This window comes from Crinia signifera, chromosome 1 (genome assembly GCF_055691185.1).
Source record: "Crinia signifera chromosome 1, ASM5569118v1, whole genome shotgun sequence".
In the NCBI taxonomy this organism is placed as follows: Eukaryota; Metazoa; Chordata; class Amphibia; order Anura; family Myobatrachidae; genus Crinia; species Crinia signifera.
Window position 1 is genome coordinate 54,443,354 of NC_139217.1, and position 16,885 is coordinate 54,460,238.

The 16,885-nt window shown below is 45.1% G+C and overlaps 1 protein-coding gene across 2 annotated transcripts in view; it reads right to left on the minus strand.

The window, feature by feature from the left end:
- SORCS2 (sortilin related VPS10 domain containing receptor 2) overlaps positions 1 to 16,885 on the minus strand; it is a 719,220-nt gene that overhangs the window by 100,086 nt on the left and 602,249 nt on the right. For both annotated transcript variants that reach the window (XM_083154662.1, XM_083154749.1), the window contains exon 9: positions 4,687 to 4,866. In XM_083154662.1, coding sequence (XP_083010788.1) covers positions 4,687 to 4,866 — 180 coding nt within the window. The remainder of the gene's footprint in view (positions 1 to 4,686; positions 4,867 to 16,885) is intronic.

Consider the following 16,885-nt stretch of genomic DNA (forward strand, 5'->3'; position numbering starts at 1 on the left):
GATGGCCATCAACCATCGATGGTTCAATATCATTGATGGTCTATACGACTGATGTTGAATACTTTTACCATCGATGGGAGAGATCCACATGGTTTGTTGCCATCGGTGATAAAGGAACAACTTTTCCTTTAAAACAGGGTTCACTGAGTTAAGCTCCGCCCCTGATGCTCCCAGGAAGTCCCATCCTCAGTCTCTCATTTGCCTGCAGCCTTGTGTTTATCAGTTTTTCAAAAAGTCCCTCAGAGCACGGCACAGTAGAATAAGCACACATACCAGTGGTAAGGAGTGATATATGAATAACACAAAAGGCTAGTAACGGTAAACATCCAAGGAATCTGAATGTTTCTGAAACAACAACTTGAAAATAGTTCCATACAGCTATCACCTGTCGCAATGTACTGTGGGGGGTGAAGTTCTTAAGGCAACTGCCTGATGGCTGTGCCAATGTAACTTGCTGATGAGGCTCAATGTACAAAAGGTAATGTTCCAACGCCAGCTGGTAAGCCTAAAGCCACAGTCTCCTCCCCACGCCACAAGCATTAGATCCTACATGCCAGTTGTATAATCTTCGTTACATGAACATGAGCAGGATGACTGGTGAGTCCCTGAGCAACCCTAGGCAGCTCTAGGGCGCCGGCCACTGGAGGCCGTCAGTTTGCAGTAAGTCGTCGTTGTCCCCCCCGGATGGAGGTGAGTGGCACCGGTGGCGGCCGTAAACCCCCCCCCCATCCGCAGCGACTAGGCGGCTGCCGCATCACCCGATCCTCCTTTCCTACCCCTGGAGTTATGTAGAATGAAGCGGCACCCAGCACACTTGGCGGCACCGGCAGGCAGCACCGTGGAACGCAGCCGCAATAACTGGCACCCCCCCTCCCCCCATGTACAGTGACCGAATCGGAGTAAGCGCGCACTGGAGCGCCACACCCACACACCACCACCAATCTCCCCCCCCCGTGCCTGGGGCGCTCCGGTACTGGCTACCCTACACATGTGTTTTAGCAGCATTACAAGGTGAGCTATATGTGTATTACCCTAGGGCACCTGGAACCGCTAATCAGGTCCTGGTATTTACCGCAGGTATTTTATATGCCTGGAGGGGGTTAAGCCCCAAGGTCAAGTTACCAGACAGGTCCCAGTAGTTGGCAGTGTGTTGCTGGGCAGATCAGTGAGTGTTAGTTTCGGGGTTGAGTTATGAGTATGGTTCAGTGTTATGTGTTAAGATTCTGGCCTCTTTTTCTACAAGAAACTCCTATCCTGATCTATGTGGTAGGTGCATGATAGGATGGTAGATGTGTGCTCTATACATTGGTTAGGCTCATTTTCTGCTACTGGGATCACTGATCTCACAAATCCAGGTAGCTTTTTTTAAATCATCGGGATGGGAGTTTTCCTAATACCATGGGAAATATTTTTCAAAGCTTGAAAAGTGCTAAAATGGAGAGAGATAAACTACCAACAAGTCATCCCCTGTCATTTTTCAAAAAGCATCATGTAACATGGCAGTTAGAAGCTGATCTGTTTGGAACCCTAGTAACCAGGGCTGATATGAGGACTGTGTGTGCAACAATCAGATTCCAGCTTTCATTTTATAGACCAATAAATAAATGATAGAAGCCGATTGGATATGGGATTGAAAAAGTGTCAATCTCGGGATGCCTGGGATTGGCCTCCAGATGCCACTCCCCACTAGGAACTGCTGAAGGGGCGGGGAGGGGCGTGGCTACACAGCGTGGTAAGGTCAGAGTAGGGTTGTCATTTTCACATCTCTCCATTTAGCTGGGAATACTACTGGTGGGGGTGAGTACTGACACAACTACTCACCCAACAACTTAAGGATAGGTGAGATGAGATAATTGACATACTATTTAACCTACAGTACATGACATTCTCTTTTTCCTTCAATAAATACAAATCAGAATATTCTTTATTCACATATAAACTACCATACAACAGCACTGAAAATGATCCTTGGTGCTGAATTACTGATTCTGGTTCATAACACTTGCAAAGCTGAAATTAGCAGTCAATTATCATGATTATATGAACCAATTAGTATGATGCATATTATGAACATCTGTGCACTGAACATATTAGAATTCTGTGCACTGAGAATTTGGTTGACAATGTACATGCACAGAATATTCCAGAGTGCAGAGGCGGGCATCTGCTGTGCACAAATATAACTCATCATAACAAAGTATCCCAGACTAGGGGGTGATAGCACCTGTTATGTGGTAGACCTAGGTACTGTAGGTCGTTTTGTTAGTTGCAAAGGGATAAACTTCACTGCATCAGTCAAAACAAAAAAGGTGTAAAAAAAATTGTCTTTCAGAGGTTTACCTACATTCTTGGAGAACCACAGGTACCAGCATGTGGGGCATTAAAGGGCCCAATGGTATCTGTAGTTACCCATATAAAAGACAATATTAATTTGTTTTTTTTTAAATGGACTGTCAATTCGGCAGGGGGGTTGGCCTTCGCTGGGGGGGTCCCCATTTCCCAGGGCTGACTAGTTGGGAGCTAATGTTTCAGCCATGGGGACCAACATAAAAGTCCCCAGGTTATGGCATTACCCCCTTCCCCTGTTGATAAAATACAGGAGGAACAGGAATTTTTCCTCCCTCTGTTTTTACAAACAGAACCAGCTGAAAGGGCCAGGGGCTGGTTATGCTTCGGTAGGGGACCGCACGTCTTATTTTTTTTAAAATGTAATGTTTTCTTTACTAAAAAGCGCAACTTAAAATATCTGACTACCTTTGGAAAGTTAATTTTCCCACTATATCAGAGGTTGAGAGGGACTGGCTAGACCATACTAGGCTACCTGACCGTCTCCATGCGGGAGAAAATGCTCTGTTCCTGGTACCCTGGTAATGTATGATTGCCATCACCTGTGGTGAAACACCTTTCTTATCAATTACCTAGCTCCCCACAGGTGATGGCAATCATACATTACCAGGGAAGCCCAGGAACAGAGCATTTTCTCCCTCACGGAGAGGGTCGGGTAGGTAAGTATGGGCTAGACAGCTCGTTCACATTGATGGAATTAGAGGAGGCATTGAAAAACCACACCCACTGGTAAACGCCCGGGTCCTGACGGATACACATCTATTATAAGATGTTTAGCACAATTATTTTACCTAGGATGTTGTCTGCATTTAATTCCATTTCGGATAGGGTTTGGTTTACCCCCCAATCCCTCGAGGTTCAAGTCACGGTTATACACAAAGAAGGTAAGGACCCAGCCCTGTGTTCCAGTTACAGAACTATTTGCCTATTGGGGGGGTGTTTGGGGGGGTCCAGGCAATGCACGGTTCCTCTTATAACACTGTGCTGCCTCTTTAAAATTCACCATCTTAGTAAAACATGTTTTGCTGTACCCGGCTCATTAATTTTACTACAAGTGCTTTCCATAACCGAGATCACTTGCAGCGAGATCAATACATGCGCCAGTTCTGGGAGTCTTGTCATGCACAGATGCACATTATAATCCCTTTTTACTGTGGTGTTATTTTATATAGTTGTTGGGAGAAGTGGTAATCCAAGCAGAGGGACTTATTACAACCAATGGCCAAACAGCTGTTGAGTACGTTTTATTTAATACTTCTATAGACAATGACCTATCTGTATCACATTATTGTGAAGGGTAATGAACTGGCAGAATAAAACCCCGACAATTAAACACAGGAATCATTTCTTTATAGACAGAAGGATGTAAAAGACAGCACAACGTTATGTATATATATATATATATATATATATATATATATATATATACACATTTTCTTCTGAAAACCGATCTGTGTTATGGTTTAATGATGATGAGATGTATGACGGATGCCCGTCTTGAATGTTCTTTTCAGGCCTCCGAAATAAGAGAGAACTATTATAAGGAACACAATTCCTTATAATGGTCATTATCTTATTCTAGTATTTTTGGACCCATGTTTTGAAGTCCACGTGGATGGTAAACCATGACATAATGTCCAAAAAATGGGGTAAAAAAAATCATGAAAAACTCATGGCAACATTTTGCTTGTGCCGACCTATTGGCTGTTGACATAGACATTGTTTGTCAGCCATCCCGATACCGATTTGCCGGGTTACAACAGGGCAGAATTAATGGGCAAATGTGTCTGGGGTTGAAAATGTGTCAGGGTCTATCCTGAGAATAGGAGGAGCTGTGATCACCAAGGTGTAAGGGTGGCCATTGACAACAGTAATGTCAGCGTCGGTGGCTGTGCTTGCCCAAATGGGGCAACAACTGAGTTGCTCTGCCTCCGCCATCTAGTGGCTGCGGCACACATAGTACTTGAATCCTCTTACCATGGAGATGAGGAGGTGCATTGCCCATTTATTACATGCTTACCTTATCCCACAGGATGGCTAGGATGCTCCTGAAAATCATGTGGTACTCTCTGGAAGAGTGGGCAAGAACCATCCCCCAAGCACTGCCACACCATGAAACCCTCAGTGCCCCCAGTGGTCGGCAAGTATTATTTATTATCTACACTTAATCCAGGGGCATTCATTAGGAAAATGAATGCAAACTGTGCAATAAAATATTTCTAGACAATTAGCGTGTCGGCAGCCACCTTAATCTGCTCACACACAGAAACATATCGGCTTAACACAGCTATATGGACCCAGTAACAGAACAATGGGTGTCTGGGAATAACTGCTACTCACCTCTAGAATATCTATCAGGACGTTCTCCTCTGGCTGTTTGCTGCTCCTTACATTCTCCAGGACAATGGAGTAATAGACTCCTTGTGGGTCTGACTGGTACAGGTTGTACGTGTCCATCTGATACCATTCTTGAACGGCAATAAAAACCTGGTTTTCATCCGTGCTGATGATTTGTAAATCCTGGAGGAAAACAAATGAGAGAAAAAAAAGTGAAATAAATTCTATTTCCTGATATATTTATTTATTTACTGTTTCTTATATAGCGCAGCAGATTCCGTTGCGCTTTACAATTGTAGACAGTGATAGAACAAACTGGGTAACAACAGACAGGCTTGGAGGTAAGAGGGCCCTGCTGCAAGCTTACAATCTATAGGGATATAGGAGGGAAACACAAGGACAGGCACCAGTAATAGCATAGCAGTCCCACCAAGTTACAAGTCCAGAAGGGAAGCTATATAATACATAAGTGCCTCAGAGGGTTATGCGTGTGGTACTTAAATATGATAGGCTTGCCTGAAGAGGTGAGTTTTCAGGGAACGCTTGAAGGTTTCGAGGCTAGTGGAGAGTCTTATTGTGCGTGGAAGGGCATTCCATAGGGTGGGAGCAGCCCTATGAAAGTCCTGTAATAGTGAATGGGAGCTAGTGATCCGTGCAGAAGAGAGACACAGATCTTGTGCAGAGCGGAGTGGTCGAGTTGGGAGATTTTTTGAGATAAGTAAATAGATATATGCTGGTGTAATATGGTTAATAGCTTTATATGCTAGTAGAAGTGTTTTATATTGAATATGGTAAAATACAGGCAACCAATGGGGGGACTGGCAGAGAGGATCAGCAGACGATGAGCGTCTTGCTAGGTAGATCAGCCTAACAGCAGCATTTAGAATGGATTGCAGTGGTGAGAGTCTGTTCTTGGGAAGACTAGTTAGGAGACTATTGCAATAGTCAATGCAGGATATAATGAGTGCATGGATAAGAGATTTAGAAGTGTCTTGTGTAAGATACGGTCATATTTTGGATATGATTTTAGATGCATGTAACATGATTTGGTGACAGATTGAATGTGGGGAACAAAGGACAGTTCAGAGTCGATGATGACCTCTAGGCAACGAGCTTGTAGGTTAAGGTAGATTGTTGAGTTGTCAACAGTTATGGAGATATCAGGATGGTAACTGTTCTTAGTTGGCGGGAATATAAGTAATTCCGTTTTGGAAATATAGAGTTTGAGGTGGCAAGAAGACATCCAAGATGAGATGGCAGAGAGACATTCAGAGACTTGGCCAAAAACCAATGGTAACAACTCTGGAGTTGATAGACAGATTTGAGTATTGTACGCATACAAGTGATACTGAAATCCGAAAGAGCTGATTAGTTTGCCGAAAGATGAGGTATAGATTAAGAACAGCAGAGGACCTAAGATTGAGCCTTGCGGAACTCAAACTGACAGAGGTAGTGAAGAGGAGGTAGAGTCAGAGAAGCGATCACTGAAAGAGCGATCAGATAGGTAAGATGAGAACAAGGAGAGGGCTGTATCATTAAGACCTAGGGTGTGTAGTGTTTGTATGAGAAGAGTGTGATCCACAGTGTCAAATGCAGCAAAAAGTTCTAGAAGTAGTAGATCTAGGGCTGTTTTGGTGCTGGCATTGGTATACTGAACACCATCGTCCTCACCGCTGGGATGCTAACTACATCCCCTTCCTAGGGCTTAATGTTAATGTAAGGGAAAAAAGTAACTACAAATCATGTTTGGGGGATGAGGTCCCCTAATAATGCTCTGTACCATAATTGGATAACAGGGGAGCAAATTGGAAGATAATTTTGGTGTCAAACAAACCTCTAAATAAAATAAAATTCTTATTGTATATCCACTTTGTACTTTTTTCCCCTAGCTTCCATCTGGACATTTCAACCAAGTATTTATATCACAAGGGAAATTGCTTAACTTCATTGCCATGGAATAAATGGACACAGCTTGCCCAAGTTCTTTGCACTTGATAAAGTAGTATCCAATAACCAGGGGAAACTCCAGAGGAGGCGCTGCAGCACAGTTCAAAACTGCCACCAACTGCCATTCCAAACTGACTCACGGGCAATGGGTGTGGCTCCCCTATTTGAATTTGAACTGTGCTGTAGCCCCTCCTCTGGTGCTGCCACTGCTAATAACTACATTGGATAAAGTGCCAGGGCATACATGTATAAACATGGATGAAAAGTTCAGACAGCAGAACAAGCAAAAGTTACAGCTGTATGGACAGAAATTTAGGGCCAATTCAGACCAGTTTGTTACGGGCCGTGTCAGGGTTTGCGCATGCACGATTATGCGCAATGGCCTTGATGAATTTCGCTCCGGGAAGGGAGGGGGCGGGCAGGCGGTGGCCACAGGGTTACGCCCAACAGTGGGCTGCGAATGTACGCAGTCTAGCGAACAGGTCTGAAACAGCCCAAAATAACATTTAAAACAACTGAAAACTGGATTCCCCATTTCCTTACATCATTAACACAGGAATGCTGGAAAATGGGCATTCAGAAATGATGCATCTCTAATGCTATTTGCCTTTAAAAAAAAAATAATGATCCCTACAGCGCTACTCCAGATAGATAAACATAAATCATGAGACTAAATGAACAACTTTATCTGCTAATTAACTGGGAGATATATGGATATATTACATCTCAAATATATGTACTATCCTTGCTAACTTTCGCTTGATTAATCAGACATATATTCAATTGCTCAGAGTAATATTAAACCTACTGTGCATAGCTGCTGTGGTTAAAAGGTTTCCTAATTCAGTGTCCTCCAGAAAGCAATTAGGTCAGCTTGCATAGCAATTTCCATGAAATATGAATACTTAATCAGCCACTTTTTTACCATTATTAACTAATAAAACTATCCGCAGCCTTATTACAAAGGCCAATAACCAATCAAAGTAGATCTATGGAGCATTAGAAATGATGAATGGCTGTTATGGTGAATGACTCAGATAGTTTGACATATATCCTTCCTGAGCTGGCGTCCGTATACAGAGGTGCAGCCAGGACTGCTGGGAGTGTTTGCTGTTGTCAAGGAACATTGCAGACCAGATGTGCAGCGGTCTATAGGGGAGTATGTTGTAACTGGCGGGAGCAGACATCTAGGATATGGATGAACAAAGTCTGCACAAAGTGAGATTTGGAAATACATTTTACATGGAATGTCCATGTTGAGCTGTAGATGTTGGGCAAGATTTACTACCAAATAGTTTTGGAAACAGGGCTGGCATCAGGAATTGTGGGGCCGGGGACTCATTTCCAGTCTGGGCCCTGCAACTCCTCCCCCCCTCCTCACTTGACTTACAGTAACACGGCTCCTGCTCCCCCCATCTCTTCTTGCGTTGAGCTGCAGCCCGGAGGTCCTGAAGTGCAGACTTCTTCAACTCAGGATGAAGGCGGCCAATTAAAATGCAGCACCGGCTGGTGAGTCAATTAGAGCTCGCGTACCGGCAGCTGCTCTGACTGGCTGCTGATAAGTGAGCTCTGATTGGCTCAAAAGCCGGTGCAGCATTTTAATTGGCCGCCGGTGTCCTGAGTGCAGCGCAGCGGAGGCAGTCAGGGGGGTTGCGGTGGGCAAAATGAGCTGCCTGGCCCTTCTATAGGCCGGGTCCCAAGACAGCTGTACCTACAGCACCTCCCTATTGGCGGCCCTGTTTGGAAACACTAAAATGGTAGTCTGCTGTTCGAAACTTGGGTATCTGTGTACTGAGGAAATGATTCAGACCTGCTTGTTGAGCAGCGAATACGGTCCCGTTTCCCAATGAGGGAGAGTGCGCATAGTCGTTAATACAAGTAACCCTTGAATGATTTTTGCTCTGTGCGGCCGAATGCTAGCGGATGTGTAAGCCTACACATCCGCTCGCTTCATAATGGTTCCCCGGTGGATATCCAATTAGCCTTTAGAAGCCATAACTTGGGCACACGAACAAAGTCCTGGATAACCAGCCCTGGGAGACCCTCCCACAATAACACATGGGAACTTTCCGTAACCTTCGTGTTATCACCTGAAAATGGGCCTTTTACTGCACAGTATAAATTACTATAATTTATAACAGCCCACCATTGCCGCACAGTAAATTACTGCCAACAATAGGACACCTCCCTACTGTATATCTCTTTCCAAGCGTTGATAACTCTCCCCCATGTGAGAGTCTTCTGTCGTTGTCCCATATTTCCAGCACTATCTTTGTAAATAATATGTCTCCAGCACCTTAGATATATGGGCCCATCTCCACATCTCCAGAGAAATCGCCAAATCACGACGTAGGAGACAATGTAGACATTATGGGGGGTATGCAATCCCGGATCACAGATGTCGATGTGATACAGGCCCGTTTGCGGTTTGCCCGACAGTAAATCAGCAGGCGGGATTCAATTTCATGCCTGCCTATCGGCTAAAAGTGGGCATGTCCACGTAAACGGCCGCAGATTGTCGATCTGCGTCCGAGATCGTGACAATCCCCAGCCGTTATCGGTAGAACGGGCCCGACAGCTCGGACTCGTTCTGCCATGATCCCTCTTCAATGCTGTCGGTAAAGACAACATTGAATAGGGCCCCACCCCTATTTCCCCCGTCAGAAATAGCGCCGGGAGATTGCATACCCCCCTATGACTTCCGACACGCTCACTGTATCCCGTTCCCATTCCCTAAAAACACGATGTTACTGCCCCTGCCACAAGGATTTCCACATTACAATCAGAACACTTATCTTTGGATCACTATGAATGGATTTTAAATAGGTCCCTCACTGCCCCTGCTATTGTTTTATTTGAATGTATCTGAAAACAATCGACAAAGTTTGACTACAGATAAATGAAGTCAACGGGAGAGACCATCACTGAATCTTCTTGATCAATGGGAAGATCATTCATATATGATAAAGTACCTGGACCTTAACTATATAAAACTAATTGACATTCAGTTCACAAATTTTGAAAATATGGAACAAGAAGTCGTCTGTGCTGGAAAAAAATATCTATTTATTGCTATATAATTCTGAGCAGTGAAAGCAGAACAGGGACACTGTAAGCAGCTTGAGAATTTTAATGACTGCTTTAAGATAAACATCAATTTGATGGCACCAAAATGTGTTTAAATTCTGCAGTCTATGACAAAGTAATCTCAAAGTTGCTGAATTGAAGTAAAAACTCTGCCTGCCCAGTGCTTTTAGCTGTATCAGCTGTACTTCAATGGTAAAGTTATAAATGGCAATACATAGTTAAACTCAGAAGTACTTTTGTTTTTCTATTATTATTTCAATTCAGTAACATTATTAAGGGTGTACAGAGCAATGTATCCTTGTTTTGAGGCTAGAGAGCATAGGGTTGGAAATAGGACAGATCTGCAAGAGAGGCAACTTTTTATCTAGCAGTACGTGAGGCGGAGACAGTCAGACACACCGATAGGCTGTAACTAGAGGTAAGCAACTGTAGAGGCAGCCCAGTGGGGGCGGCACTCTGGGCGGGATGTACTAAAGGGAAAATGCGGTAAAACCCCCGTTTTACCGCATTTTCCTATGTATCATCACCGGTTCGCCCCGTTTTCGCTGGCCAGGGTATCGCCACCCAGAGGGTGGCGATACCCTATAGAAGCCTATGGGCTTCTTTCGCCGCCCGCGCGCCGCCCCCCCCTCCCGTCCTCCTTTAACCTCCTCCTCCCCCTGGTGTGACAGCCGGGAGGACATCCGGCTTCAGGGGGGAGGAGGAGACGCAGGGGGACGCTGGCAGCCGCCGGGAGGTGACGGAGACCCCCGCAGCCCACATCACAGGTATCGCGGGGGTCTCCGTTACCGCAGCCCGATGCTGGCCGCATATGTTAGTACATATGCGGTAGCATCGCGGCGGCTGCCGTGCGAAGGGCGGCGATGTTAGATTGCGGCTCCCGTGTCAGGGTTCTGGCGTGCCTGGGGGGGCGCAAATAGTTTCACAATGGAGTGATATAAAAAAAAAATCTACAAATTCCAAGTAGATGGTAATAGGTTGACAACATATGGTCAACATGCGTTAAGTCTGCAGGTACAAAAAGATTAATAAATATAAAATGTTGCCAGTGGTCAACAGTTTTAAAAGGTCAACATGACACAAAAAATAGTTTACAAGTTGTCATGGGCAACTTCTCTGCTGGCTCATTTCTCCATGCTACTTCATACATATTGGCTGTTACCAATTTGTGAGCTGTCATTTCTAGATTCCAGAAAAAAGTGGGCGTGGGATCTGCTACAGGAGGTGTGGCTTCATGGGATTGTTGCGATCATGAGCCACACCTCCTGTTTCATCATGAGCTGCTGACCATGCCCCCAAGCCTCTCTGTCTCTAAATAGATGCTCCTCCTACCCCACTGAAGGAAAATACCCACACAGCAGCACAGACCCAAAATTGGCACAGTTGGGAGGTATGCTTTATCTCTCTCCACTTTCACCAAGCTTTCAAATATCTCCCACTTATATTTAAATTTTTTGTCCACTACCTCTCCAAGCCAGAAGATGTTTGTGTGTCTTCATTTGGACTCCGTAAGACCAAGAGTTGCCTGATAAGTAGAAGATTCAACAGGGTACTTATTTTGGACACTGAAGTACTTCACAGCACACTACATACCTGATCACAATATTAATTCATATATCCATATATATAAAAGGCACCTCTGAGGTGAAATACTGCCAGTGACCACTAGAGGCCACTCGACAGACCAAATTACCCCTTAACTGAAGTGATGGAGAGAGGGAGCTCTGAAGACAGATATCGGATTTAGGCGCTAATTATATATATATTATGTATACAGATGGAGGCCCTCTCATTTAGCCCCAGCGCTCGCCAGAATGTCCCTGCTGGCAAGCACTGGCTGAGAGGGACTCCATCCACGCACGTCCCAGTCACTCGGTGGCGGAAACCCTGCCCGTCTCTGCTTCCGGGAGACGGCGGCGGGGACCGACGGGGACCAGCGGCGAGGTGGCATTGACTGATGGGGAGCTCCGTCGGAATGGGGCTTTCGCACGCTCGCTCCCCCTTCTAATGGCCGGCGGCAGAAATATATATATATATATACTCCAAGTTATGCACTTTCATGTAATAAAATGAATTTCCACTTAGGGTGTATGATTATTTTCATGTAAAACATGCAGTCATACTTTAATTACAATGGCTTTAGTAATTACGCTGAAATGAGTCCTACTGACCATTAATATTGTGCGCACCTTTTCTTGCCACAATCCTTTTCTGGAATATATTTTTCATTTTTGTTTTATAGTATTTATTGCCAGAATTACTCAGACAAAATATTCGCCTCCAAAGGGTAGAACCTGTGTTACAGAAGTCTGCGCCGTAATATATAGCCCAAGCTGTTAATATATTTAGGCAGTGGAGCCTATAATTATGGATGTATTTTCAGCATGTCTGGAAGGAGTAATTAACGTTGTCTAATAGAATGGTGATGCCTATGCATGCGGTATAACTTACTAGTGATATATTATCCCGTGTATATCCGACCAGCCTCCCACTTGTTCTCTGCCTTTACTTCATCAAAATTCGCACAAGTGAAAAATGGTCATTAGTCGCCCGGCAAGCATTGCATAAATATCATTTAAAGGAATGTTTTCTTCTAATGAAATGTAGCATAATGTACTTAATTTAATCATCAAATACACCGTGATAGCTAAGTCAGTTTAGCAAAGTATTTAATTTAGGTACCCGCTCCGCTTGCATACTAACTGGCGTCGGTTTTACGGAATGACATGCAGCTTGTAAATCTTCTTTGTACCTGGTGGCAAAATGTGCAGAGTCTGTCCCATCCTCATCCGCCTCAGAGGAAAAAAACATATAAAGGGCTAGATTCTCTAAGCTTCAACAGTGATAAAATGGAGAGTGATAAACAGCCAGCCAATCAGCTCCTACCTGTCATGACTGTGTTTCAAAAATGACAGGTAGGAGCTGATTGGCTGGCTGTTTATCACTCTCCATTTTATCACTTTTGAAGCTTAGAGAATCTGGCCCAAAATGTTTTATTTATTTAATGTAAGGAAATATAAGTACACCAATTAAGAATAAATTACCAATGCTCTCAATATAATGACTGATCTCCTAATCTATATTAAATCTCTTTATCGTCTCTTCGGTCTGGTCCGTGTATGCAGCAGAGTTGGGGAGGGATGGAGCCGGAAATGTAGCTGGCATCAGGACAGATGGAATACCGGCGGTCAGAAGAGTGGTGCAGGGATCCCGACACCTGTCCGAATGTCGGCGCCAGGGCTGCCGGTTGAGGATTATGGTCTAGTTTAGTTGCTTGTTTCTGTTGGGATTATGGCAGTCTGGATGTCGGTGTGGGTATTGTAACCGGTTACGGTGTAGGGAGTCGACAATGTCTAGGTCAACAGTCACTAGGTCGACACCTATGAATGGTCGACATACCATAGGTTGACATTAAGGTCGACCCAAGCTTAAGGTGGACATGGAATACCTACAGAGAAGAGTTGGGTCATTCTATGATTTATAGTACTGCAATTGAGGTTAATCTTCTAAACTCCCCGCAATGAGAATAAATTCCATTACTGTAGAGATTTGGTATGGAAACCCTTTCTCACTTACTTGGAATGTGATATGCAATGCAGACCTTTTTGTGAATATATCGCTTATTGGTGGATATGTATGTACTGGACAATTGTTTCCTGGTTTTCCCCTTGTTTTCTCCTTTTTTTGTTCTGTATGCCCCAAATTTTATTTTCATTCTATATATATATATATATATAGCATGGGCGAGCCAAGCGAGCCCCACAAGGGGACTCAGACGCACAGCCATGCTGCCGCCGTGAAACTAAACAAGTACTGAAAATTCTTAATAAAAATTATTGTTTAAAAAAAAAAGTCACAAGAGGTAAACCTCTTTTCTTTTCCTATTTTATGACTAACCTTAACGGGTGCCAGAGGACCACCGGCAGTCGGGATTCCGACAGTCATTACCCCGACTGCTAAAAGCCCGACACACGGGCAGCAGGTATGCTCCCTCGTGGGGGTCCACGACCCCCATAGAGGGAGAATAAAGTAGGTGGCGCCCATCGATGCACTGTGCCCGCAGAGTGGCGAGTGCAACAAGCCCACAAGGGGCTTTGTTGCGCTCCCCCCACTGTCTGAGTCCGGGCAGTGTGTTATACCACACCCACCTTTACCCTCCCCCTAGTGCCTAAACTTAACCATCCCCCAGTGCCTAACTCTACCCCTAGTGCCTGACCCTCCCCATAGTGTCAAACCTTAACTCTCCTCCTAGTGCCTAACCCTCCCCATAGTGCATAACCTTAACACTCCTCCTAAAGCCTAACCTTAACCCTCCCCCTAGTGCCTAACCCTCCCCCTAGTGCCTAACCCTCCTCCTAGTGCCTAACCTTATACCTCCTCCTACTGCCTAAACTTAACCCTCAGTGCCTAACCTTAACCTTCTCCCTACTGCCTAACCTTAGTGCCTAACCTTAACCCACCCAGTGCCTAACCTTAACCCTCCCTAGTGCCTAACCCTTCCCATAGTGCCTAACCTTATACCTCCCCTACTGCCTAACCCTTCCCCTAGTGCCTAATATTAACCCTCCGTGCCTAACCTTAACCTTCCCTTTAGTGCCTAACCCTAACCCTCTCCCTTCCGCCTAACCTTAGTGCCTAACCTTAACCCCCCAGTGCCTAACCTTAACCCTCCCTATAGTTCCTAACCTTAACCCTCCCCCTAGTGTCTAGCCTGAACCCTCCCACTAGCAACTAATCCTAACCCGCCCACTGGTGCCTAAACCTAACCCGCCGCTAGTGCTTAACGTTAACAATCCCAATAGTGCCTAACCTTAACCATCCCCCTAGTGCCTAACCTTAACATTCCTACTAGCTCCTAAGCCTAACCCTCCCACTGGTGCCTAACTCTCCCCTTAGTGCCTAACTTTATCCCTCCCCCTAGTGCCTAACCCTAACCATCAGCTAGTGCCAAACCCTCCTTAGAGTGCCAAGCCCTGCTCTAGTGCCTAACCTTCCCCCTAGTGTCTAACCCTCCACCTAGTTCCTAACCATAACCCTCACCCTAGTGCTTAACCTTAATCTTTACACTAGTGCATGATCCACTCCCTAGTGCGTAACCCTAACCCTCCCCCCTAGTGCCTAACACTAACAATCATGAAAAACATTGTATTGACCACTCTATGTCCACTCTCTATGGCCATGATTCTGCCATGTAGCACAAATGGAATAGAACACACCAAATGCAGACAAAGACAAATATTTAGCATTTAGAGTTTCTTTCCTACATGCCTTTCAGGAGCGATTACTCACTGCTATTTTATTTTCTCATAGGGCTGCAGTGGTAAATCAGCCAGACTGAACACTGCATTTTACCAACGTTTGGGGATTCTGATGGGTTTAAGCTTCAGTACCTGCACAACATATTTTCAATGTGTGCCTGAAAATTTAAATTGTTGTTCTGTAGATTTTTATCTGCCTCCCCCATCTGTTTTATCCTGGGCATTCTATATATATAAGGTGACAGATTCTGCAGGTATTTTATCACTTGCATAAGTCGTTTGGCTCGGTGGTATCACTGGCAAGAGGATTTACACTGCTGCATCAAAAGTTCTGTGTTTTCTGAAAATTTGCAGCCAGATAGAAAAATGGATCTATAAAGTAGTTTTATGCAGCGTAAATGGTACACTTTTATTAGATCGGATACTTGTTAATTAAATATACAGTTGTGCTCATAAGTTTACATACCCTAGCAGAACCTGTGATTTTCTGGCCATTTGTCAGAGAATATCAATGATAACTCACAAACTTTTCTTTCACTCATGGTTAGTGGTTGGGTGAAGCCATTTATTGTCAAACAACTGTGTTTACTCTTTTTAAATAATAATGAAACAGAAACTACCCAAATGACCCTGATCCAAAGTTTACATACCCCAGTTCTTAATACCGGGTATTGCCCCCTTTAACATCAATGACAGCTTAAAATCTTTTGTGGTAGTTGTGGATGAGGCTCTCTATTTTCTCAGATGGTAAAGCTGCCCATTCTTCTTGGCAAAAAGCCTCCAGTTCCTGTAAATTCTTGGGCTGTTTTGCATGAACTGCACGTTTGCGATCACCCCAGAGTGGCTCAATGATATTGAGGTCAGGAGACTGAGATGGCCACTCCAGAACCTTCACTTTATTCTGCTGTAGCCAATGACAGGTCGACTTGACCTTGAGTTTTGGATCATTGTCATGTACGTCCCATGCGCAGCTTCCGGGCTGATCAGTGCAAATTTTCTTCCAGTATTTTCTGATAACCTGCTGCATTCATCTTGCCTCAATTTTGACCAAGCTTCCAGGGCCTTTGTAGCTCACAAATCCCCAAAACATCAGCGATCCACCTCCGTGTTTCACAGTAGGAATGGTGTACCTTTCATCATAGGCCTTGTTGACTCCTCTCCAAATGTAACATTTATGGTTGTTAAAGTTTGGTCTCATCCAGGGGTGCAAGTGCGGCGGTACGGGGTGGTACGGCGTACCGCTTTATCATAAAGTGCCGGTACCCCGTAGAATAGAATATGTAAGTGGCAGGGGGTGTGGCCTCCGACGCCCAGCCACAACTGATTCCCTTCGGAGGGGAGCTCATCGCGCGTCTCTCCTTCCCCTCCCTGTGTCACTGTGACTGGGCTGTCAGTCAGTCAGAACTCGCCGGACGGAGCCAGCCCGTGAGATATGATTGGCTGACGGCCCAGTCACACAGTGAAGCCGGGGAAAGAGACGCGTGATGCGTTCCCCTCCGAAGGGAAGCGGGCGACTGGAGAGGGGAGAGGAGACCTCAGAGACCCTGCTCTGGGGGCATATGTGTGGTACATACTGTGGGGGCATATTTGGCACTGGGGGCATGTGGGGGCATACTTAGCACTGTGGGGGCATATGCGTGGCATATCTGGCTCTGGGGGCATATGTGTGGCACTGTGGAGGCATATCTGGCTCTGGGGACATACCTAGCACTGGGGGCATATGTGTGTGGCACTGTGGGGGCATACTTAGCACTGGGGGTATATATGTTTGGCACTGTGGGGGTATATTATATCTGCCACTGCGGGGGCATATGTGTGGCACTGTGGGGGCATATTAGTAATGGGCATCAGTTGTGCGGCAGCTGCACAATGGGCATTATGGCATGGGTATTATATGTATTGGGTGTGTG